The 25131-nt window shown below is 36.2% G+C and overlaps 1 protein-coding gene across 14 annotated transcripts in view; it reads left to right on the top strand.

The window, feature by feature from the left end:
- Nucleotides 1–21476, top strand: part of SLG1 (Tetratricopeptide repeat (TPR)-like superfamily protein) — a 46029-nt gene extending 24553 nt beyond the window's left edge. For 5 of the 14 annotated variants that reach the window (XM_011624553.3, XM_088872628.1, XM_088872631.1 and 2 more), the window contains 3 exons: nt 705–792; nt 910–978; nt 1341–4413. In XM_011624553.3, the coding sequence (XP_011622855.2) occupies nt 1403–4102 (2700 nt within the window). In that variant the 5' untranslated portion in view covers nt 705–792; nt 910–978; nt 1341–1402 and the 3' untranslated portion in view covers nt 4103–4413. Of the gene's footprint in view, nt 1–527; nt 636–704; nt 793–909; nt 979–1340; nt 4414–8282; nt 10703–20330; nt 20406–21011 lie in introns of those variants that run through there. The other 9 variants (XM_020666377.2, XM_020666373.2, XM_020666375.2 and 6 more) reach the window with 5 other exon arrangements.
- Nucleotides 21477–25131: the final 3655 nt, after the last annotated feature.

Below are 25131 nucleotides of genomic sequence, written 5' to 3'. Positions count from 1 at the left end.
TGCATATTTTCTTGCTCATCACGATGTTGGCTCAGATGACGGATATGTTCTAATTGGTAATTGCTTTTATTTTTTCCAAATTGTTCTACAAAGATATCTTATAAAACAAAAATGGAAGAAATGTGACCCATGTATGGTTTCAACTTTCAACCTTGCTAGTTGTATATTTTTCACTGTCTTTTACGGGGATTTGGACCCTCACCCTTTTACGGGGATTTGGTGAGAATGTAGTGCGAGACTTCATTCATGGGGCTCGGTGGTACTGCCACCTTGGCCCCAGCCCATTTTCTACCTCTGGTCTGTTGACAAGTGAGAACTCCTTTCTATTATGAGCACAAGCATTCCTAAGGGGCTTCCCATGCCCTTAAACAAATAGGAAGTGGAAGATGACCTCAGTTAAAGTTCCCATAACATTCTCTAAAAGAATGGAAACTTACTCACTGTGTGCAATCTGTTATTAACACCTCGTAATCTAGCGCAAAGCACAAGTGCTATATCGATAAGGGCTCTTCCTGAACATCTCACAGGTATGGTCAACCACGTGAATCCAAATGAGGAGTTCTTGTATAATTACTGCCAACCATAAGATCAGCAGTTGTCTGATGCCTCCTTGTGGACTTGCTTGTCTGTTGAAAGTAAGTTTGGTGTTTTTAAGAATTATGTTGTTGCTAGATAGCAATTACTAACAGATGGCAATGATATAGGTGAGATCAGACAAGGAACTGAAAGCGTGGGCTTTGAAGTGGTGACATTAGATGGCAGGAGTGGAAGTCTTGCATCTACTTCTGTAAGGTAGTTTTTGCTTTCGATCCATTTTCTTCAGTCATTTGGGGTTTTCAAGATGGCCCCGTGTCATGAGTGTTCTATTTTTGGCTTCTTATTTTTCTGGAGTTGATTCCTTTGTATCAGGGGACTAAATCTGACTGTGAAAAAAACTTCTTCTACCTGCTGATTTCTTTGGCCTTGTCTGAATTAAAGGTATTATAGATCCCATACTTAGCATTTCCATCAGAAATCAAACTGCCTATTCTAACTACTGGGTCTAAGTGATTGAGCTTTAGCTAGCTGCGTTCTCCATTCGTATTAATTTCCCTCAATCATATGCTAAGGAGACCTTATCAAAATTTTGGGTTTACTTTCATGAGTTAGTTACTGTCTTGCAATACTAGAATTCAATGTGGAAGCCATTGTTTAATGTGCATTTGATATTCTTAGCAAAATTATGTCCTTAGTCTATGCTATTGAATGAGTTTGTACAATCCATTTTCCAATTGATTGCATCTCTTTTATCTTATCCATAGAGCTCCTCTGAAATGGTTATTTTGATGTTGTCTTTGAAGGTTGATACTGGCGGTATTCTTGTTTATCTCACTGGCCATACCCAGTGCCATGAAACATTTACATGAAGAAACCAGCAATCCCAAACTTCGAAATCACATCGCTCTTCCACTGCAAACCCACTCCTCCCATCAAATTCAAGTCCCTCCAAAACCAGAGCAACCAAGCATCCAAACCCAACAACCCCACATCTTGGAACTCAATACTCTTTTCCCTCTCTTTGTTGAACCAACCCGACGAAGCCCTTGCGTTGTTCGCTTGCATGCACCGCTCAGGCTGCAAACCCGACAACTACACGTTCCACCCCGTCCTCAAGGCTTGCACCACCCTCTCCTCCCTTCACTTGGGGAAAATGGCCCACAATTTGGTGGCCAAGTTGGGCCATGGCTCAGATGAAGGTGTCTCCAAAGGCCTTCTCAATTTATACGCAAAATGTGGTGCTTCAAGTGAGGCTAGCTGCCTGTTTCAAGAGATGCCGCATCGGGATGTGGTTACATGGAACATTTGTGTCTCGGCTTCTGTACAAACCATGCGTTATGCTGAGGCTTTGACGCTCGTGCACGAGATGCATGAGAGTGAAGAGATGCCTATGCCCAATTCCATTACTCTAGCTGTTGCTTTCACTGCTTGTGCAAAGTTAAATGCTCTATTGAGTAGTCAAGGCCTCCATGGCTATGCAATAAAGATGGGTTTCGAGTCTTGGACTCTTGTTGCCAATGCAATTCTTTCGATGTATTCGAAGTGCCAGAAAGTATTGGATGCTTGTAAATTGTTTGATTGGCTTCCTGATAGGGATGTTGTTTCATGGAATGCTATAATTGCAGGGTGTGCTCAAAATGGGCTATTTGAGGAGGCGTTTGGATACTTTCAATGCATGGTTTCAGGCAAGGATCAGGCCCCGAATTATGCAACCATCGCTACTGTGCTTTCAATATGTGCTGAATTAGAAGGTCAATGTGAAGAGGGTGAGGAGGTCCATTGCTATGTCGAGAAAGTCGGGTTGGTATCGAACTCAAGTGTGGCCAATGCCCTTTTGAGCTATTACTCGAGGGTTGAGGACATGGAGGGAGCAGAACGCGTTTTTAGAGAGATGAAATGGAGAGATATCGTTTCATGGAATGCAGTTATTGCTGGATATGCTCAGAATGGTTGGTTAAGTAAAGCCGTTGAATTTTTCAGGGATTTGCTTTGTGATGGGATGAATCCTGAATCCATAACCATCATCTCTTTGCTGCCTCTTTGTGCTCAACTGGGTCATGTGCATGTGGGAAGGATGATTCATGGCCTCATAGCCATGGACATGGGGTTACATGATAATGTTGCTGTGAGAAATGCTTTGATCAGTTTCTATGCAAAGTGTGGGGAAACAGTGGATGCATATCTGACGTTTGAGACGATGCCCAATAGAGATATAATATCATGGAACACAATGCTTGCAACTTGTGCCCAAATTGGAGAAGAGGATAAAATCGGTAGTCTCTTGAATCGAATGATAATGGAAGGAACCAAGCCTGATTCTGTAACCATCCTAAGCATTATCTCCTTTTATATCAACCCAAGACATGGCAAGGAGGTGCACGGCTATTGCATACGATCCGGTCTCTCACTTGAACTAGCAGTTGGGAACGCATTGTTGGACATGTATGCGAAATGTGGGAGCGTCCATCATGCGTTCATGGTTTTCAAGAACATGTCTGAGAAGAATGTGATCACGGGCAATGCAATGATATTTGGATTTGCAAAAAATTGTTGTCCAGATGATGCAGAAACTATCTTCCGTGAAATGCGTGAAAGGGATCTTACCACTTGGAATTTGATGATTCAATTGAATGCTGAGAATACCAATCCGGATCGAGCCATTGACTTGTTTCATGATTTGCAAAATCAAGGGATGAGACCTGATGCCATAAGCATTATGAGCATCCTCCCTGCATGCGCATGTTTGGCATCCATGCACATAGTGAAACAATGCCACGCATACATAACGAGATCATATTTCAGCGATGTATGCTTGGAAGGAACACTCTTGGATATGTACTCTAAGTGTGGAAGCATAAAAGATGCACACAAGCTCTTTAGTACAAGATCCAAGAGGGACATGGTTATGTTCACTGCCATGATGGGTGGCTATGCCATGCATGGTCATGCCAAAGACGCATTGCAAGTCTTCACCCTTATGGTATATTCAGGCATAAAGCCTGACCATGTTGTGATGACCACTGTTCTCACCGCATGTAGCCATGCATGCCTCATAGATGAAGGATGGAAGCACTTCAAGTCCATGTATGATGCATATGGAATCAAGCCCACCATGGAGCATTATGCATGCATGGTGGACATGCTAGCCCGAGCTGGACATCTCAATGAAGCATATGAATTCATATTGAGCATGCCATGTGAGGCCAATGCCAACGTATGGGGGACCTTACTTGGTGCATGTAAAATCCATGGGAGTGTGGAGCTCGGAAGGCTTGCTGCATATCGACTGTTTGATCTGGAGGCAAGTAACACAGGGAATTATGTGGTTTTGTCTAATATTTATGCAGCTAATGGGAGATGGGAGGGGGTTGAAGAGGTGAGAAGGTTGATGAAGCAAAGGGATTTGAAAAAGGCTGCAGGATGCAGTTGGATTGAACTTGAGAGAAGGACACATATATTTGTGGTTGGAGATACTTCGCATCCTCAAAGGCTGGTTATCTATAGCATTTTGGAAGGTTTAGACCAGCAAATGAAGGAGCCCATCTGCATTTTGGAGGAAGGATAGAAATGGAAGATAGGAGAGAAACAAGGTAAAATAGAGAGAAAGGGCAGAGAGAGATAAAAGTCATGGAGCAGAGAGAAGAACAGAGAACAGGATGAAATTGGAGAGGAGAGAAAGCAAGCCAACGCAAAGAACTTCAGGGAAAAGGGAGTCGTTGACAAGAGAATGAGAAAAAGGGCAGAAATGGAGAAAAATGTGGAAAAGCAAGCTGGAAAAGAGAGAAGGGTGAAACCTGTGAGGAAAGACGAAAAAACAGCAATTGTGAGGAGTGTGGAGAGGAGAAAAGGAGAAGTCAAAGTAGGAGACAAGCAAAAGAAGAGAGAAGCGGACAGCAAGATAATTGCAAAGGAAGCTATAAGAAGGAGAACAGAGATCAGAGAAAGAAACAAGGACTATAAGAACAGAGGCGGTTGTGTTCCAGATTTGGTTGTTGCTCTCTCCCTTGAAACCATTTAGTCATGCTCATCCCATTACATTCAAATACAAGCACTTCCAAGCATGGCTCTTTGTGGGGCTCCACAGTTAGGAGTACTGTGATAACTAACATGATATTCCCAACAAGAAAATCAATAAATGGAATACATGATAGCAAACAATGAATCAAGAAATTTATAGCACAATATCAGGGAATTGAAGATGTTCTTTTACTGACCATAAATGAAAGCAACTAATAAGAAGATGAGTTCTGCCACATCAAGCTTTGAAGAGGAAAACAGAGAATGATATTGATTTGGAAAAGTTAACATGTGGAATCTTTTGCAAGAATTTCAGGTGGCAATTGTTTTTGAGAATGTTAACATTGTGTTACTATAAGTTTTAAATACAAGCAGTATCCCCTAATCAAGGGTAATTGAACGGACAGATACAGCTAGAACTAAAGCAAAAAGCTCCCATCAAGAAAGTGAGCCAAGGGGTGCCCGAAACCACTAGGGCCCAGGGCCCAGCTCCCTCTTTGGCCAATTTATCCGCAAGAGAGTTACTCTCTTACCACACATGGTTCCAAGAGAAGGAAATCCCAGAGCACATGTGGGCTATTTCTTCAAACACATGGGCGAGGGTCCATGGGTAGGTGCTCGCCAACGAAGCCCACTGGATGATGTTGTGTTAGTCTCCTTCAGCTATCAAAGGGAGGGTCCAGCTTTCAAGTGGCACATTTTATAAAAGAAATTCAGTTTGTCAACAAGTTATCTGAAAGGCTTTGTCCTAGACGAGGTTTTTTTGTATGACTGGAAACTTCTTATTAAAATTTTGACTCTGAATACCATCAAAAGAGGTTGAAAAAAAAAGAGTTCATTTGATTACATAAAATCTTGCCAGGGTCTGCCTAATTTATGTAATTACATCAATTATAATATTTCTCCAACTTAGAAAATAGGTGAGGGTTTGCTAAAACAGCCTACCCAAAAGAAAACATGGTCGAGGATTACATGAACATGCAACAGGTTAAGCATCCTGGACCCGTCTTTGATGTTTAAGACAAAAAAACAGTAGATATTTTAGTTTTGAATAAACGTGCAGAACTTGTTTGGGAGGACCAACAGCAAAGAAAAATACTGTTTTCCATTAAGTATGACCATGTGAACATTGGTTCTAGAAAATTGAAACTGCAATTAACTTTGTGTGCATTGCATGTGATGCAATGACTCAATTGCAAAATCACCATTTTGTTATTTCTTATTGTAACCTCTGTAAAAGGGCATTTTGTGTACTTGAACGCCATTTACTTTTGTATCTGAGGGATTCAATCCCTTGTAGAGCCAACCACACCCATAGGCATCACTGAGGTCTCCACTTTTTTGCATGCATTCCAATCTCATGCTTCCAATATCAAATTGGAGGTCATCCTTATTGAAGTTCTTTATATTTGAAATATTTTATCCCCAATATTTCAAATTTACCATTGATGATGTCATCAATCATGGTTGCTAATGTCATCCCATGTTACTAGTTTTGAAACATAAGTACTCAATCACTCCCTGATAACGTTTTAATAGAATTGTTTCTGACAAGCTTCAATCAAAGATGTACAACAATTATTCGGAAGTGTAGGTCACAGATTAACACTTACTATAAAAACTCTGAGGACCCTGTGTCATTGCATGATCTCATGACACATGGAGTTGTCGTTAGAACTTAGAACAATAAGAACAATAAATAGAAGTCAGAAACACTTGACACATTGTAAATTCTCTTCCAGAAATCAAAACTTTCTGGAAACATCAAGAGAAAAGGGGATCCGATGTAATAATCCAATTGAAACTAGATTTCATTTTCATTCACAGAAACTATTACAGTAGTTGAGATGGAGTCAGACCAAATGACCCTTGTTATATAGATGTATGTGCAGATCTACACACTATTGTTTTGCCTGAGTAAATAATCAACTTCAGTGTCCTCCAAAATCCGTCTCTTATAAGAGAAATTTGTGACTAAAATCTAACTGGCCTTTGAGTTCCGAATAGCATTATTATAGTTATCCAACTCCTTTGACTTTGCCCCATAAATATCTTTGATGGTATCCCTAAATATCTTTAGAGTTTGGGTTTTCTGTCTTTTTTAACTGATGATATGAGATGCTAATGAATTTATTTATTTACTTATTTCTGGCTGATGACATGGCATACTAATGAATTGATGTCAAGAAATCATGAATACATACCCACCAGCCTCCTTATTGAATCTCTTCTCATTTATCCCATACATTGTGAGAAATACTTTGTGGTTCCACTCTACAAAAATATGGTCTCTCTACATGAAAAGATCGTTCAGGTAGATATTTTTAAGCGTGATATGTATGGATGAAGCAATCAAGCAAGTGCTTACCAAAGTAAATGGAGCAATTTTGAGTTGTTTTCTCATAGTGTATGCACTACCCATCTGGACCAATCAAACTCCTATATAGTTAAATTCCACGAAATGAAAGGTGAACATCATATTATCAATTGCATATGGAGAAATACAAATCAAGCGCTATAATAACAATGACGATGCTAGAAAACAATTCACCATATTGAAATCAAGCACTATAATAACAATGACAAAAAGAAATGATACAGAAAGGAGCACATAAAAGTTCACAAGAATCAAGTGATTACTCATTGCAGCTAGATGTTAGATAAGCACTTCTGGAATGGTGACATGACTCTTACCTGCAAGAGACATGACATTACAAATTGCAGGGAAAAGAACTCAAAAGATTGGCATGGCTTAAAAAAGCTCCAAATGCAAAATGTTGTGTGATAAACACAAAAACATGGAGAAAATAGTCATAAAAAATCGAGTTAAAACGATGTTCATATACCAGATTGACATGGTTTAATGTTGCCTTATCCTGCAAGTACTTTTTTCTTAATTTCCTTTGTGATCATCTAATGTACAATTATGTCATTGAAATATTTGGCATTGATAATATTTAGACCATGCCATGCTTTTAAGCTAGGAAATTATGTCTTTATTGCCTTATTTTTTTCACAGCAATAAATTTTGAAACTCATTGTTTTCGTGTATATTTTCTTACTCGTCACGTTGTTGGCTCAGATGACGGATATGTTCTAATTGGTAATTGCTTTTATTTTTTCTAAATTGTTCTACAAAGATATCTCATAAAGCAAAAATGGAAGAAATGTGACCCATGTATGGTTTCAACTTTCGACCTTGCTATTTGTATATTTTTCTCTTTCTTTTGCGAGGATTTCGTCCCCCACCCTTTTCCTTTGGTGAGAATGTAGTGCGAGACTTCATTCATGGAGCTTGGTGGTACTGCCACCAAGGCCCTACCTCTGGTCTCTTGACAAGTGAAAACTCCTTTCTATTATGAGCACAGGAGCATTACTAAGGGGCTTCCCATGCCATGCCCTTAAACAAATAGGAAGTTGAGGATGGCCTCAGTTAAAGTTCCCATAGCATTCTCTAAAAGAATGGAAACTTACTCACTGTGTGCAAGGTCATTAGCACCTCGTAATCTAGCGCAAAGCACAAGAGCTATATCGATAAGGGCTCTTACTGAACATCTCACAGGCATGGTCAACCACGTGATTCCAAATGAGGAGTTCTTGTATAATTGCTGCCAACAAAAAGATCAGCAGTTGTCTGACGCCTCCTTGTGGACTTGCTTGTCTGTTGAAAGTAAATATGGTTTATGTTGTTGCTAGATGGCAATTACTAACAGATGGCAATGATATAGGTGAGATCAGACAAGGAACTGAAAGCGTGGGCTTTGTAGTGGTGACATTAGATGGCAGGAGTGAAAGTCTTGCATCTACTTCTGTAAGGTAGTTTTTGCTTCAGTCATTTGGGGTTTTCAAGATGAACCCGTGTCATGAGTGTTCTATTTTTGGCTTCTTATTTTTCTGGAGTTAATTCCTTTGTATCAGGGGACTAAATCTGACTGTAAAAAGATTTTCTTCTAACTGCTGATTTCTTTAGCATTGCCTATATTAAAGGTATTGTAGATCCCATACTGTCCATCAGAAATCAAACTGCCTATTCTAACTACTGGGTCTAAGTGATTAAACTTTAGCTAGCTGCGTTCTCCATTCGTATTAATTTCCCTCAACCATATGCAGAGGATGCCTTATCAAAATTTTGGGCTTACTTCCATAAGTTAGTTACTTTCAAGTAGAGGAATTGAAGTTTTGATGCTTTCACAAGAAGATGGAAATCCAGAAGGACCTCATTAATTTCCTTCGAACCAATGCTCGAAATTTGGTGGAGGAAGGGAATATGATTAGAGTCTTGTGTACAATACTTGGTTAATTTTGATCATTGCCATGAGTTGTTTAAAATTTATTATTTCACGTGTTTGTTGCTTTCTTGATTGGATTGTGATTATCCTTGGAAAGAAATTCTGGAATGGAGTTAAATGGGTACTTTGGGATTTGAGAAGTATGGGCAAGGACCAAGATTTCGAACATATGTGCGCCTTCGTGGGAATAACTTATGCAAGGGATCTTGGTGACAATAGATTGATCACCAATTGTGCAAGAAGGGTTACACCCAGAGCATGTGACGAAGTGCCATGGCCCCAAGAACTCAAAAATAAAAATAAAAAATTGGAGAAGGTGAAGTTTGTATAAGAAGAACAAGCATGAAGGAAAATGAGCAAGGCATGCTCATATAGATCATTTAGTTAGAGTCTAGTTCTCTAGATTTTTCAACCAAAGAATAACTAGATATGGTTTGTAAGGCAAGGGTGTGATTCTGAATCAAGGTGGAGATTGTTGGATTTGTATTCCAAAATCACCTCCAATGGGTTTCTCATTATTCATAGGTAGTTTTGGTCATTATGAAAAAACTTTAAGTGAGGGCCTTATAAACTTTTGTACAGAGAGAGAAACTAGATCTTGTGAGGGAGAGCTCTTGTGAGGTAGATATTGGAGATTTAGGGCAAAACCCTAGCTACAATCGTACCCTATCTCAATTGGTTTCAGCAATGTTTTCTATTACAGAAGAATCCACGGGGATGGAGATGATGTTGGAGGTTCGATCAATGGCTCTTTTGTGGTAGTGGAAAGGAAAGTTGGTGGTGCTTTACTGATTGTGAGGCAAGCCATGTTTTTACACAACGATGGAGGTTGGATCAATGGCTCTATTGTGATAGTGGAAAGGGAAGTTTGTGGTGTTTTACTTATTGTAAGGTAACTCAAGTATTTACCCAAATCTTGTATTCCTTACCAATTGCTTATGGATGTAACATGATTAAGCTGAACCACAAATATTTTTGCATTTGTAGTAATTGGATTATTGTGTGTAGTATGTGTTGTAGTTATGTCTTTTGATTTCCTATTTTACTTCTCTTAATTTTATATATCATATACAGTTTTTGGGTAATTAGATTCCTGGAATTGATTTGCTGGTGATATGAGATTGGTTTTGAGGTATTAGATTTATTGTGGTGGGGGTTTCACCACAAGAAGGAGTAATCGATCAACTCTTGGTGTCGTCCTTGCCACGAGCATGACAAATGTCCTTTGATAAGTAATTCCCTACAGAGTTTTGGGATGATCTATGCATCTCTTTTGTGAATTATTGCAGATGAAAAGGTCAGTGGTAACCACAACTTGGTTACCCTCATATTACTGGTCATTCCACTCAAACACCCTACCCTGAATCAACTCTTGTCACTCTTACAAATGATCTTTGTACTCTAATCATATGCAATTGGCTAAGGCTGTTAACTAGCCACTGCAACCCTGTAGGCCTTCGGGCTAGGCCCAGTTTCGTGCTGGATTCAAGCCACATGTTAAGCCCAGAGTCAGGCTCGATATGTTTTTGGGCTATGTCCGAGCTATCTCTAGCTTGGCCTGGGGCGATCCAAATTTTTTATACATGTTGTATATATTAAATATTCTTTTCTTCCTTAATTATAAAGACTGGCCCTGCCTGGCCCATTTACCCAGTTTGAACCAGGCTCAGGCCTTGATATCATTAATTTGGGGCACGGTCCTACCCTACACTATGTGGGGAAGGTGTCTGGCTTGAGCTGGCCCAACCCATTAACAAGCCTACACCAGGCCACATTGGCCATCCCAGTTATCACTGCAATAGCACTCCCGTCATTGCAATCCTCAACCTAAGTGGTGATAAAGAATGATACTTCAAGGTCTGTAACAAATATGCATGGGGCTCGAGACTCCTACTCATCGCTAGCTCCTCTATGATGTTAGCCACTGTTGTTGCTATGTCTTCATCGATCTTTACCTTACTAAAGAATTTTAGAGAGAGAAAAGAACTTTTGGAAAAGATAATTGTGCTCCACACTGATTTATGGTGGTTCTTTTTATTGTATATATAATACTGATACAATTGTATAATTCACATGTTTCTATCATATTAAAGGCAATATACACTTGCCTATCTTGTTTCGTTCTCCTCTCAAAGGAAAAGGGCCATACATTTTCTATTTGAATTTTGTTTCTATTACTCCCCCTCAAACTCAGTTGAAGAGGCATTTAAAGCTCGAGTTTGAAGCAAATATCTCGAAAAACATCTCATGGCAACTTTCCTATCTTTTTGAATTTTGTTTCCGTTACTTACAATCTTGCCACATACTTCCTGCATAGCTAACATGTCTTTAGTTGTACTTGTTTTCCCTGTGGCTTCCTCTTAATATTAATGCACTGTGGATCCTCTCTTCTTTGAATCTCTCTGTTGGAACTTTTTCTTGGGTTCAGGGTTCCTCCCCTTTGTTTCTTTTCATGAAAAGGGCCTCCTTTCTATTGAAAATGGTGAGTCTTTGGTTGATTCTGGGCCTAATTTTGTCACACACATTCATAAGAAAGGAGGAGAGAGACTTGTTTATAATTAAGGCATAGACATGAATCCTTATTTATTCAACTTTGGTCACAGTGTGTTTCTTTACACAATTTCTTCTATGATACTCTCAAACTCTCTCTCCAGAATTCTCTCTCTAGACTCAATAGTTGTCCCCACACATTGCTCCTACACCCTTCATGACAAAAAGCTTATACGAATTTTGTGGTTTTCTTTTCATTCAGTATCCTAGAACTTTATTTTTAGTGTCATTATCCTTTAGTAAAAATTTCAACTTTACCCCTTATGGCGATGACAAAAGTACCTCTTGTTTTCTAGTAATATTTATAAAAATACTTTTACTGAATGAGCAAGATATCACAAGAAATAATTTTTTTCATAAAAAATAGACCACAAAGTTAGTAAATCTATCATTCACAACTCATTATATCATTAATCTTTGTAAGAAGGGTTGTGAACTTTAAATTATCCATATATATATACATATATATATAGGGATAATCTAAACTTCACAACCTTTCAAATTACAAGGTTAAAGATAGAGAGAGTTGTGAGGAGTGGATTTACTAATTTTATAGTCTATTTTTAAAAAAAAAATTACTTTTTTTATATTTTCATCATTAAGTAAAGGAAAATTTGTAAATATTACTACAAGACAAGAGGTATTTTTGTCATCTCCATAAAGGGTAAAGTTGAAATTTTTACTAAAAGACAAGGGCACTCTACAAATAAAATTCCAAGACACTAACTTCAAAAATGCCATTGTACGTTTGTAAAAATTTCAAATTTACCAATGTTTAATGGTTAAGTTACGTATTAAAATAATTTTTTAAACAAACAGTAATGATCTTTTTGATAAATACACCCATCACTTCTAACTTTAACCTTTATATTTTAAGGAGTTGTTAACTCTAGACAAACCTATATATATATATATATATCCTCGGTAATTGGGAGTCGTGCCGTCCCCTTTTTTTTTATGTTTCTATTTTTGGAGAAAAGGTAATTCCTTCACAGTCGTCTCCATTCAGAGGACTATAATCCTCTTCTTCATCTTCAGCTTTGGTTGATGTAGACATTTTGTCATCTTCATCGTCTTTATCTTCTTTTAGGACTAGTAACAGCTTTCTTTTATGCTCTGCTTTAGATAATCTAGATTTTGTTGCTGCATATTTGTGACATATTCAGTTATCCCAATTTTAGGACTATCTTGAGAAGTAGGGATTATTTTCATGTAAACATTATCAGGTTCTAGGGACTCGTTTCTATAATTGTCCCACCATTTTACGGCTATTTTCCTGTGAAGTTCTGGAAGATAGTCCCATCTATCCATGTCATGTTCGGTAATTTGGTATGTCCATTTACGGATCCAAGGGACATGGTATATAAGTCATAAAATAAATATGGTAGTTTCTTTCGTTTGTTAAATTCAGAGAATTTTCTCTGGGATATTTTTATTTTTTCAGGAAGGATTTGTTCACATAATCCCCATAAGAGAAACCAATTTTTAAACCAGTTAAAGAATTATGTAAAGTTAGTTAATTTGAACTAAACATAACAACTATGCGAGGTCTTTGTGTTTTGATAGGCGAACACTTCATCCCATGCTTTAATATATTCAAAGTAATGATAGGTTTTAATTTTAAACCCTTTGATATTTAATGCCCTTGGTTTTAACGGATCGAGACCCCAGCCTCTATAAGAAATGATTTTATGTATCTGGAATTTCAAATATGCAATTTGGGTATCATTGTTTCTGTAGTGGTGAACTATTGTCGCTGATCTTGTTTCCGTTAGGATAGCTTCATAAAATTTTCTACACTTTTCTCCTTTGTTTGGATGCATATGGTTTTTCAAGTATATCGATGCTATTTCAGCAGGATCTTTTGTTTTATGATCATCTTCGATCACCATAAGGGATATAAATGTTGTTTCAATAAAAGGCGTCTTATTAGGACTTAGACTTGGGCTGTAAGCCCTTAAGGAGTTTGGCTGGTGATATATATCAATGTCTTTGCTCTGCTTTTCTATTAAAGCATTGAGCGATTTGGATGTTGTAGCTAGACTCTTATTTGGACTTAGTGACAGCTATCTGGACAAGCCCAATATACAGATAGTTAAAATCTTTCTTTTTATGTTCCTCCATCATCCTTGAGGATAAAAGTTAGAAACTATCATGGGTCTCCATGACAGAAATAGTTTTTTCCGTTGTTTTGATAGAAAAACTGCTTTGATAGAAAAATTGCTTTTGAACTCAAACATATATATATATATATATATGAGAAAAGATCCTATCAGCCCATGGGCTGACTGGTACAGTAAATGCCCACGGCCCAGATTGAATATGGGTGAATCTAACGATCACAAGTGCTTGATAGTATTTGAATTTTAATATTTTTTTTTCAAATCCAAATCACTTGAAAAGTTTAGGCGTGTATTCATCAAAAATATGTGAATCTTCAATTCATCAAAAATATGTGAATCTTCAAAAAATATCAAAAAAATATTTTACATGAAAAAAATTGATCAAAATACCCCCATAATGTTTCTGGGGTATTTTGAGCATTTTATTTTTGCAGATTATTTTTTTTATATTTTTATTAGGTGCAGATTGTTGAGAAGAATAGATGCCTAAAATTTCAAGTGATTTGTATTTGTAGAAAAAAATTTAAAATTCAAACACGAAATGAGGTCGTGACAGTCAGATCAGCCCAAATTCAATCTGGGCCATCGGGCTCATATCTTTCTGTTAGCCCTTGGACTAACAATAGTATCTTCCATATATATATATATTAGTAATGATCTTATGAGACCCTCCCACACCCATTTGTGTAGGACCCCAAAGGATCACCATTAAATTTGACAAAGATCTTTAGAGATCTGTGACAAATTTAATGGTGATCGTTTGAGGTCCTACACACATGGATGTGGGAGGGTCTCATAAGATCATTACTTTATATATATGAAAAAGTCTTCCCCACGCCTATAGGCGAAAATGAACAATGATTTCGCCTATGCTCATCACTGTCCAAAGTTCTTCACATGATCACGATTGTCCGGTAGTGTTTTAATTTTTAGTTTTTTTCCATAAATCAGAATGATCTGAAATTTGGAACATGTGTACATCTTAGTGAGGCGCACCTAATAAAAATATGAAAAAACTATTTCGCAAAATATAAATTGACCAAAATACCCCCGTAAATTTTCAGAGGTATTTTGATCAATTTATATTCTGTAAATTATTTTTTTTATATTTTTATTAGATTCTCCTATTTTTCATGAACACACGCTCCAAATTTCAGATCATTCTGTAGAAACAAAATGAATATTGAAACACTATCGGACAATTGTGAACGTGTGATGAACTGTAGACGATGATGAGCATATGCGAAATCACTGTTCATTTTCGCCTATAGGCGTTGCGTACTGTTTTCATATATATATATATATATATATATATATATATATATATATATATATATATATATATGTGAAAAATATATGGTCAGCAGTCTCATGTAGATAAGCTAAATGTGTCAACAATCTGGGCCGATTTGACGATCACATATGCCTGGTAGTATTTTAATTTTTTTTTTCTACAAATCCAAGTCACTTGAAATTTTAGACATGTGTTCTTAAAAAATAGGTGAATCTACAAAAAATATTAAAAAAATATTTTACATAAAAAATTGACTAAAATACCTCTGAAATTTTGCCGGAGTATTTTGGTCAATTTTTTTCATGTAAAATATTTTTTTAATATTTTTCGTAGATTCACCTATTTTTAAAGAACACACGCCTAAAATTTTAAGTGATTTGGATTCGTAGAAAAAAAAAAATTCAAACACTACTGGACACTATCGGAGTTCCGTGATCGTCAGATCAGCCCAGATTCAATCTGGGCCATTGGTGCATTTAGCTTATCTACATGAGGTTGCTGACCATATCTTTTTCCATATAGAAATATATATGGGTTTGTCTAGAGTTAACAACGCCACAATATAAAGGTTAAAGTTAGAAGGGGTTATGATGGTGTATTTATCAAAAAGATCTTGACTTTTTGTTTTAAAAATTATGTTAATATATAACTTAACCACTAAGCAACGACAAATTTGAAAGTTTTACAAAAGTACAATAGTATTTTGGTTGTTAGTATCCTGGAACTTTATTTGTAAAGTGCTCTTGTTCTTTAGTAAAAATTTCAATTTTACCCCTTATGGAAATGACAAAAGTACCATTTGTCTTATAGTGATATTTACAAAAAATACACTTAATGAGCAAGATATCACAAAAAGTAACTTTTTTTAATAAATAGACCACAAAGTTAGTAGATCCACCCTTCACAACTAATTATATCATTAACCTTTGTAATTTGAAGAGTTGTGAACTTTAGATTATCCATATATATATATATATATATATATATATATATATATATATATAAAAACTACACAACGCCTATAGGCGAAAATGAACAGTGATTTCGCCTATGCTTATCACTGTCCGAAGTTCATCGCATGGTCACAGTTGTCTGATAGTGTTTCAATTTTTATTTTTTTTTCTATAAATCAAAATGATCTGAAATTTGGAGCGTGTACTCATCAAAAAATAGGAGAATCTAATGAAAATATAAAAAATAATAATTCGTAATATATAAATTGACCAAGATACCCCTGAAAAATTTATGGGGGTAGCTTGGTCAATTAATATTTTAATGAAATTTATATTTTTATTAGGTGTGCCTCACCAAGATGTAGATACGCTCCAAATTTCAGATCATTCTGATTTATAGAAAAAAAATGAAAATTGAAATACTACCGGACAATTGTGACCAGACGATGAAATTTGGATGGTGATGAGGGTAGGTGAAATCACTCTTCATTTTCACCTATAGGCATTGGAAAGACTTTTCCATATATATGGGTGCGGTTTGTATAGGGCTTAAATTAGAGCCTACCTTAAAATAGTGTCAAGAAATGTGGTTTCAATATTGAAAATCTTAGTGACAGCCTTAAAATATATTTTCATCTTTATTTATAAAGTTTAAAGCTTCAAACATAGTGTAGATCTATGAAATCCTGACAATTTACAGTCAAAAATGCGTTACAAAAGTACACTATTTTCAAAACTTGAAATTCATACATCTTGATGTCGAGATGATCAATTTGAGGATATTTGGCCATAAAAACACCACTTTTAGTGAAATTTTTTAGGTATGCTCGAATTTGATTGTTTAGAGCCTCGGATATATATATATATATATATATATATATATATATATATATATATATATATATATATATATATATATATATATATATATATATATGGAAAGGTCTTCACAACGCCTCTAGACGAGAATATACAGTGCTTTCGCTCCCACCCTATCGACCGTCCGTTCAAACAAATTGAAATGAAGGGTCCCGATTAGCTAAAAACACTCCGCCCACGAAACGCCCCTGATTGGCTCAAAAAGCTTCAGACCTCAAAAAATCTCCTTTTACCCTTCTTTCCCATTTCCTCTCCTCTGTGACCTCCCTCTCTCTGTAAGGCTTCCCTCTCTCTACGAGGCTCCTCTCATGGCTTGTCCTCTTCTCTCCTTTGCTATGTGAAGTGAAGAGTCATTCTTTCTCGTTCATCCCATCCCCTCTCTGAGAAGCTCGAACACGGTCATCTCCGTCATCCTCTTCTCTTTCTAAGAAGCTTTGGTTTTGCCACAAACACCACAGACTCCTCTGTTTAGGGTATCAATCGGGTGAGTGATTATCTTGATTTTTTTGCTTGAACCCAAGCTACAATCTAACCCTAATTCATGAAATTTTTTTACAGTGGGTGAAATCTCTGTATTTCTCTTGTAGAAAACCCAAATTATTTCCAAAAACCTACCCAAAACCCTACATTTTTGTCCCAACACTCTACTTTTTTTTTCCCAAAACGCAACTTTTTAATGTTTCATTTCAGCAGCTAAACGGATCCTGCCTTTTCCCTTTCCTGTGCTAACTCAATCAAGGTATGTGTGCTTTCTAGGCCCTTTTACCCAATTTTCTTCTGAATTAAATCACAAAAACAGAGAAAACAATGGTTAAATTGGATTTTATTACTTTCTTTTATCATTGATTCTGAAAGAAAATTGAATTAGATAGTTATAAATGGGTTTCACTACACAATTTTTATTATTTAGATCTATAACTTGAAGAAGTTGCAATGAATATAGCTGAAAAAATAATGCCCGACTTTCAATTGAAATTTTAATACAATTATTTGGTTTTATGTGATTCCTTTATTCTCTATTTCACAATGCCACTTTTTCTTTTATTTTTTAAATAAATTTGGGTTCAGATTCATTTCCCTGTTCTGTGATTTTTTTTGTTGGGAATTTGAATTTGAGAAATGGAATTTTTGGTCATATTCATTTAATTTCTTCAGTTGCCTCCATGTATTTTATTTGTTCTTTTTTGGGGAAGTGGGTTCATGTCTAATTGGCTAGTGAGACTGATAGAAGTTATTTGGGCATTATTTCATCAAAATGCGGGGAGCGTTTCTTGGGTGTTTCCAGAAGATTATATTTAGAGTTCTAAATTGTTTTGCCCATTCCAAAGCATTGGTTGCAATTGGCACATTTTCAGATCGAATGCGATGCATCGAAGGTCATTTGGTTTTATTTTATTTTATTTTTTTTTATTTATTGGTAATTATTGAAGGCCTTTTAGTTAAAATAAATTTGAAGGTGCCTTGGCTATATATGTGTATAAAATTGGTTATTTGTATCCAATAAAAACCCCCACTAAGGAATTGGTGAAAATAGGGGCAAAGGGCCTTGTTCTCCCTATTCTCTTTTTTTCTTGCGAGTGGCCCTGTTTTCTTTCATGGAGAAATTTTATATAACGAATCGTGTTAAATAATTATGATTACATGGTTGATTACTAAAAGTTCTTGTTCGTTTTGCTCTGAAGTGCATGAATCTGGTGAGTTCTTGCTTCTTGCTGCCAGAGCCACGTACGCAGTTCTTAAATAAACCAGGTGAGTTTTTCTTTGCCCTCTCTCTCTGTGCCACACACGCAGTTCTTCTCTGTCCCTCTCTCTCTATGCCACACACGATCAGTTTACAATATAATTTCCACCACCAAGATCAGTTTATTACTCATTGTATCGTGGCTTGAAGCGGGAGAAAACAATCAACCACATGGAGTTTCTCCTATTTTATGTATTACCTATTATCGTACCACTCGTTTTACCCTTCTAATTGGCTGCCACCATTTTTTTGTTATCAGATATATGGGCCATTAGTGCTATCTTAGCATAATTGTTTACTCTACACCCCCTCTTTCCCGGTTTAAGGTATCATATCAACTCAAATCTTGTGCCACTTGGTATGTCCTAATTTATTGAGTTTTCATTTAGATTAAACTTGGAAGTGCTTTTGAACTTGTATGTAGTGAGGCAAAAGGTTACGGCTAGAAGATTCCTTAAGCTATCAGTTTCCCTCAGTATGACTCTGACTTTGTAGCCATTTATTATATATTCGAGCACACATTTCTATGGGAAAATACCCTCTAATTCCATTAACCTTGAAAATTCATAGTCCATTCTGGTCATTTCTTTCATTTGAAATGGCAGATGGTGATGGAGAGAGTGGGACCCACCATTTGGCCCATTCCTTGTGTTGTCCTTTCCGATCTTTGATCTTTATCATTTATCCTCATTTCAATGGAGAATGGTTGAACCCATAGGAGTATGGTTTGTAAAAGTTCAATGGATTGTAGTATACTTTTCATTTTAGACAAAGTATTTGGAAATCTGTGTCTAGTGTAGACTTGTAGGAGCTGGATGCTTTGAACATCTTCTTACTTTGATCTCCTAATGAATTCTTGAAAGTCAAACTTAAATCCTTAGCTAGGAGGAACATAAATTTATTTTTTCCAAGCACTAGTAGAAGATTAACACAATGATATGTCTTTTGTGATGAAATGCAGTTTGCAACTAGTCATCTTTCAAGTCACATACCATCAGCAAGTAAGGATGTGATTGATCTCATTTATGTAAGAATTTATAATTTATTAAAAATTTAGACATCTACTTATACTAGCGATTTTATCATACTCTGTTTCCTTTAACAATTATTATTTATTAAAAAATTTGATATATACTTAAACTAGAAACTTTAGCAAAATCCAATGGAGTATCACACCTAGTACCTCAGAAGGGGCATCCACTGGGGTTGGACTTCAACTGCATACAGTGATCCCTAGTATGGCTAGTATCCATTGTCTGCCATCAATAAAGGACTTGAGATGCTCCTTTGGATTACAGTATAGCATACTCCACTCAACTCGATTATGGTATTCTTAGCGTACCCCTTTTTTTATTTAAAAGAGTGCGATATTGTCCAATGATCCGAAGAAAGTATTAGTCCTTTGGGTTTGTATCTTCAAATTAATGATGCATGGATGGAGTTACAATGGAACCCACTAGTGACGTTCACATTCTGTTTTGGTGTGTCTCACACCTTTCTCCTTCACTGTTCTCATTTCATCTTACCATCATGATCTACATGACTATGTTTTTTTAAAGTCCATTGACCATATTATAATATCTCTTTTAAACGATATATCATCTTTTTTAGTTATAAATTATCTTTTTTGATGAACAACAAACCTAGATATTCTCCATCTCAAGTTTCTCATGTGAAATCTCAATTTGATTCAGCTGCATAATTGAGGTTAGAGAATGACCAGGTAGCGTATATTAATAGATATTTTTAAGTTCTGGCCTTAATCTTTTAATGTGAACTGATAATGTTATTCTCTTCATACTAATGACACAATGTGTACAATCATTTACACATTCTTGTACCCCTCTAGATGGTGGATTGCTTAGAAGTAGTTCTTAAAGATGTGAAATCCATTCACATATTTTTTGCATTCAAGTATATAATGTTTGTTTCTAATTTGTTTTGTAGCCAACTTGATAATAACTAGTTCACTGGTAGCCACATTCCAGCCTCCTACAGTAACGTGTCAAAATTGTTGAAGTTGTGAGTATTATTTTCTTTTAGAGAGTACAATATGTCTTCTAGCCAACCCCAAACTATTGGGGTAAGGTTTGGATGTTGATGATGATGATATTATTTGTTTCTCTTTTTATTACAATGTACAACAACTATTAATGAAAAGTGTAATAGAGTATGTTATATCTCTCTGAATTTCTGAAATGCTTCCAAATAGCCACAAAGAATTGATGATGACTTGAATCTAGTATCGTTAGTACATAGGTTGTGGCTCCCTATTTAAAATTGCCCCTACCATGAGTATTTGGAGTAGGCTGCATGTCTATTGTCCACTCGATGCCAATAGATTGGAACAGTGACTCTGTCGAAGTCATGAATACAACTCATGAAGATTTTGTATGTAACTATACATTTGCACAATAGTGTGCCTAGATGCATATATGTTGACTTTCTTTTATGACAATCTGGTTCTCTAAGCTGTAGATCTTTTGGAAAATGCTTATCCTTCCCTTCTACCCCTACTCCTGCTGCTATTTTGTGCTTCCGGTGCTTGTTTCATATGTGTTATTTATGGCACTTATTTCTTTTTCTTTTTTTAAAAAAATTATGGTCATGTACCGTAAATACATGTAGAAGGATGCAGTGTAACTGTGCTTGTTGGGGTTCTTCACAAGGATGCAATTTCAAGATACACCCCATGAATGTGCTCAATGAAAGGACTCTCAAATGAACATTCTTTGGAAACTATAAGCTACATTCTGATCTTCCATCTATTATCAACAAATACATAAAAAAGGTACACGTCACGTGGAGAAGTTCATCACACATTCAGTCTCATTCTCAAAGATCAATAAGACGATTGAATACATGCTCAAAGGAGACGGCCTTTGCTGCATCATTTGAATGGAAGAGTGAAACTTGAAGAAGCAAAAAAAAAAAATTACTAGTTGGTGGTGAGTCAGCTCAATTGGGTTTAACTTTTTGAAGCTTCATTTGTATCTGGTTTTCCCTATTTCATGAGGGGTTTAACCTCCTTGTATCTTTCCAGTGGTTTGTAAATGATTGTAATTGGTCATTGTTTAATTAATGGTAATCTTTTGTGAATGAAATTCTCTAGTTTCTAGTATTATTCAGTATATGGGTTGTTGTTTTTTTTTTTTTCAGTTTATGGTTTTTTTTTTTTTTGAGACACATAAACAGAGAGAGAGAGAGATCTGGTTATCAGCTACAATGAAACAAGGCCTATAAGAGAGAGCTGGTTATTCAAAGCAGGTCCGTGATGGTTATAAAGCTATTCTGCACACTCTCTCGTATGGTAAAAGGTGAGAACATATTAAATGCTTGGCATAAAAAATAAAATACAGTGAGAACTACGGGGATATAAATGCATTTTATTGTCCAAGTAAACCCACATTGCACATACATGGAAAAGAAATAAACGTCACACATATGTTACTAAAAGTCACCAAATAGGTTCTTTAGATGCCCCATAAAGAGGTCCTTTACATGCCCTCATAAAGGGGTCTTTTACATGCCTTCAAAATTACACAAATATTGAATATTCACATAACCCCCAAAGTTAACTACAAAAAGAGGTATTTACATGTCTCCAAAATTCAAAAAATTAATCAAATCCTTTACATGCTCTATAAATAGGTCTTTTACATACCCTACCAATTTTGTGTACTTATTATAATAATCATAAGCTTCAGCTTCGTCAATAAATAGCATTCCTATTGCCGGTTCGACACTTGCATGTCTTGCTAGGGCTACCTGAACTTCTATAAGTATAGGATCTCCTTCTCTATTTATTGCAACTATGTCCTCATCAAATGGACAATCATGGCAAGCTTCATCCACTATAGCATGAGCACCACACTCCTGCCCATTTCTTGAATTAGTAATGTTGAGAGGAGAGGAAGGAGATGTTGATGTTGAGGCATCCATGACACAAGCATAGTATACTCGTCCAACCTCCTCCGTTCGCGTTGGCATAGGAATAGGCTGTGTAGGGATCTGATCCTCCGATCGGGAGCTACTCTCTCCAATGTCCCTAGTACATCATCATTCGCATTGTCATTCTGGGGATCCTCCAATGGGATTGGAAAATACTTTGATAGGTAGCCGAATGCCTCAGTGGCCAAATCCCAGTTCTTGGATCAGATACCATCTCTCAAGAGCTCTGTGCTACGGTAGATGTCTTCCCACTATATTATAAAACCGAATGTTAATTGGAAAAAATAGCACAACAATGAATACTAAAGCAATTCAGCATTAATGATGGGATGTGGTGTGGGTGGCCTACCACATTGTCTGCACCCTCGTAACCTCGAGGATTGTATTTTGGAGTCCCTGGTTGGTCCTACCCAACCCTACTAAACGCCTAACCTTGCTATAATAGAGCTCCTCTATATTGGGAGGCTGCACTTCAAAAAGTGCAACATTCAAAAAAAAAGTTCATTTTACTTTTATACATAAAATGAGGCCGGAAAATCATGTTATTCTAAATCCAAGTTAATTTGCCTAAGAAATGTTTTTTGAGAAAGTAATTTGCCTAACAATTGTAATATACATTATTGAGATATTGTGGGTTGGGCAACAGAGAATAACTGTGTGTGTGGCATAGAGAGAGAAGGCAAGGAAGAACTCACCTTGTTTGTTGAAGAACTGCGTAAGTGGCTCTGGCAGCAACAAGCAAGAACTCACCAGATTCATGCACTTCAGAGCAAAAAGAACAAGAACTTTTAATAATCAACCGTGTAATCATAATTATTTAACACGTTTCGTTATATAAAATTTCTCCAAGAAAGAAAATAGGGCCACTCACAAGAAAACAAAGAAAACGAGAACAATGCCCTTTGCCCATATTTTCACCAATCCCTTAGTGGGGGTTTTTATTAGATACAAATAACCAATTTTATACACATATATAGCCAAGACACCTTCAAATTTATTTTAACTAAGAGGTCTTCAATAATTATTGATAAATCAAAAAAAAAAAAAAAAAATTAAACCAAATGACCTTCGATGCTTCGCATTCAATCTGAAAATGTGCCAATTGCAACTAATGCTTTGGACCGGGCAAAACAATTGAGAACTCTAAATATAATCTTCTGAAAACACCCAAGAACCCCTCCCCGCATTTTGATGAAATAATGCCCAAATAACTTCTATCAGTCTCACTAGCCAATTGGACATGAACCCACTTCCCCAAAAGAGAACAAATAGAATACATGGAGGCGACTGAAGAAATTAAATGAATATGACCAAAAACTCCATTTCTCAAATTAAAATTCCTAACAAAAAAAATCACAGAACAAAGAAATGAATACTGAACCGAAATTTGTTTAAAAAATAAAAGAAAAAGTGGCATTGTAAAATAGAGAATAAAAGAATCACAAAAAACCAAATAATTGTATTAAAATTTCAATATCCAAATAATAAAAATTTGTGTAGTGAAACCCATTTATAAGTATCTAATTCAGTTTTCTTTTAGAATCAATGATAAAAGAAAGTAATAAAATCCAATTTAACCATTGTTTTCTCTGTTTTTGTGATTTAATTCAGAAAAAAATTGGGTAAAAGGGCCTAAAAAGCACACATACCTTGATTGAGTTAGCATAGGAGAGGGAAAAGGTAGGTACCTTGATTGAGTTGGCACAGAAGAGGGAAAAGGTAAGATCCGTTTAACCGCTGAAATGAAACATTAAAAAGTTGGGTTTTGAGAAAAAAGAGTAGGGTGTTAGGATAAAAACATATGGTTTTGGATAGGTTTTTGGAAAAAATTTGAGTTTTCTACAAGAGTAATAGAGAGATTTCACCTACTGTAAAAAAATTCATGAATTAGGCTTAGATTGTGGCTTGGGATAGTCACTCACCCGATTGATGCTCTAAACAGAGGAGGAGTGTGTGGCGTCTGTAGCAGAACTGAAGCTTCTCAGAGATGACCACGTTCGTGCTTCACAGAAAGGGGAGAGGATGAACGAGAAAGAATGGCCCTTCACTTCACATAGTAGAGAAGAGAAGAGGACAAGCCATCAGGGGAGTCTCGTAGAGAGAGGGAAGCCTCATACAGAGGGAGGTCGTTGAGGAGAGGAAACGGGAAAGAAGAGCAAATGGAAATTTTTTGAGGTTTCAAGCTTTTTGAGTCAACGGCATTTTGCGCGCGGAGTGTTTTCAGCTAATTATGGCCCTTCACTTCAATTTGTTTGAATGGACGGTCGATAGGGTGGGGCCGAAAGCACTATATATTCTCGCCGCCTAGAGGCATTGCGATGAGTTTTCCTACATTCAATTTGTTTGAACGGACTGTTGGGGGCGAAAGCACTGTATATTTTTGCCTAGAGGCATTGTGAAGATTTTTTCCCATATATATATATATATATATATATATATAATAATGAGACAATTTACTTTTGGTACAGGATCACAATAATCTTGACCATTGGATGTAAAATTGGGTTGGTGCATTTATTTCATTGACCAAGTTCAAAGATCAAAAGATTTTTTTTCGAACTTTATGACACATTCAAATAATTAGATTTCACGTCGGATGGTTATAAGTAATTGTGACCTCCCTATTCATTATATACAAACCCTACATATATATTTGCATATCGGATTGAGTTAAAAAATTGGTTATCAATACTTCTCACTCACAATCATATATCAAAATATTAAAATGGTTAATATACCTCTAAAATATCAAGGGCATTTTGGTTATTATATTTTATTATGATTTTTATACTTTTGT

This window comes from Amborella trichopoda, chromosome 7 (genome assembly GCF_054954075.1).
Source record: "Amborella trichopoda isolate Santa Cruz 75 chromosome 7, AtrichopodaSantaCruz75HAP2 v2.0, whole genome shotgun sequence".
NCBI lineage: Eukaryota > Viridiplantae > Streptophyta > Magnoliopsida > Amborellales > Amborellaceae > Amborella > Amborella trichopoda.
This window is presented reverse-complemented; position numbering and strand designations above follow the sequence as displayed.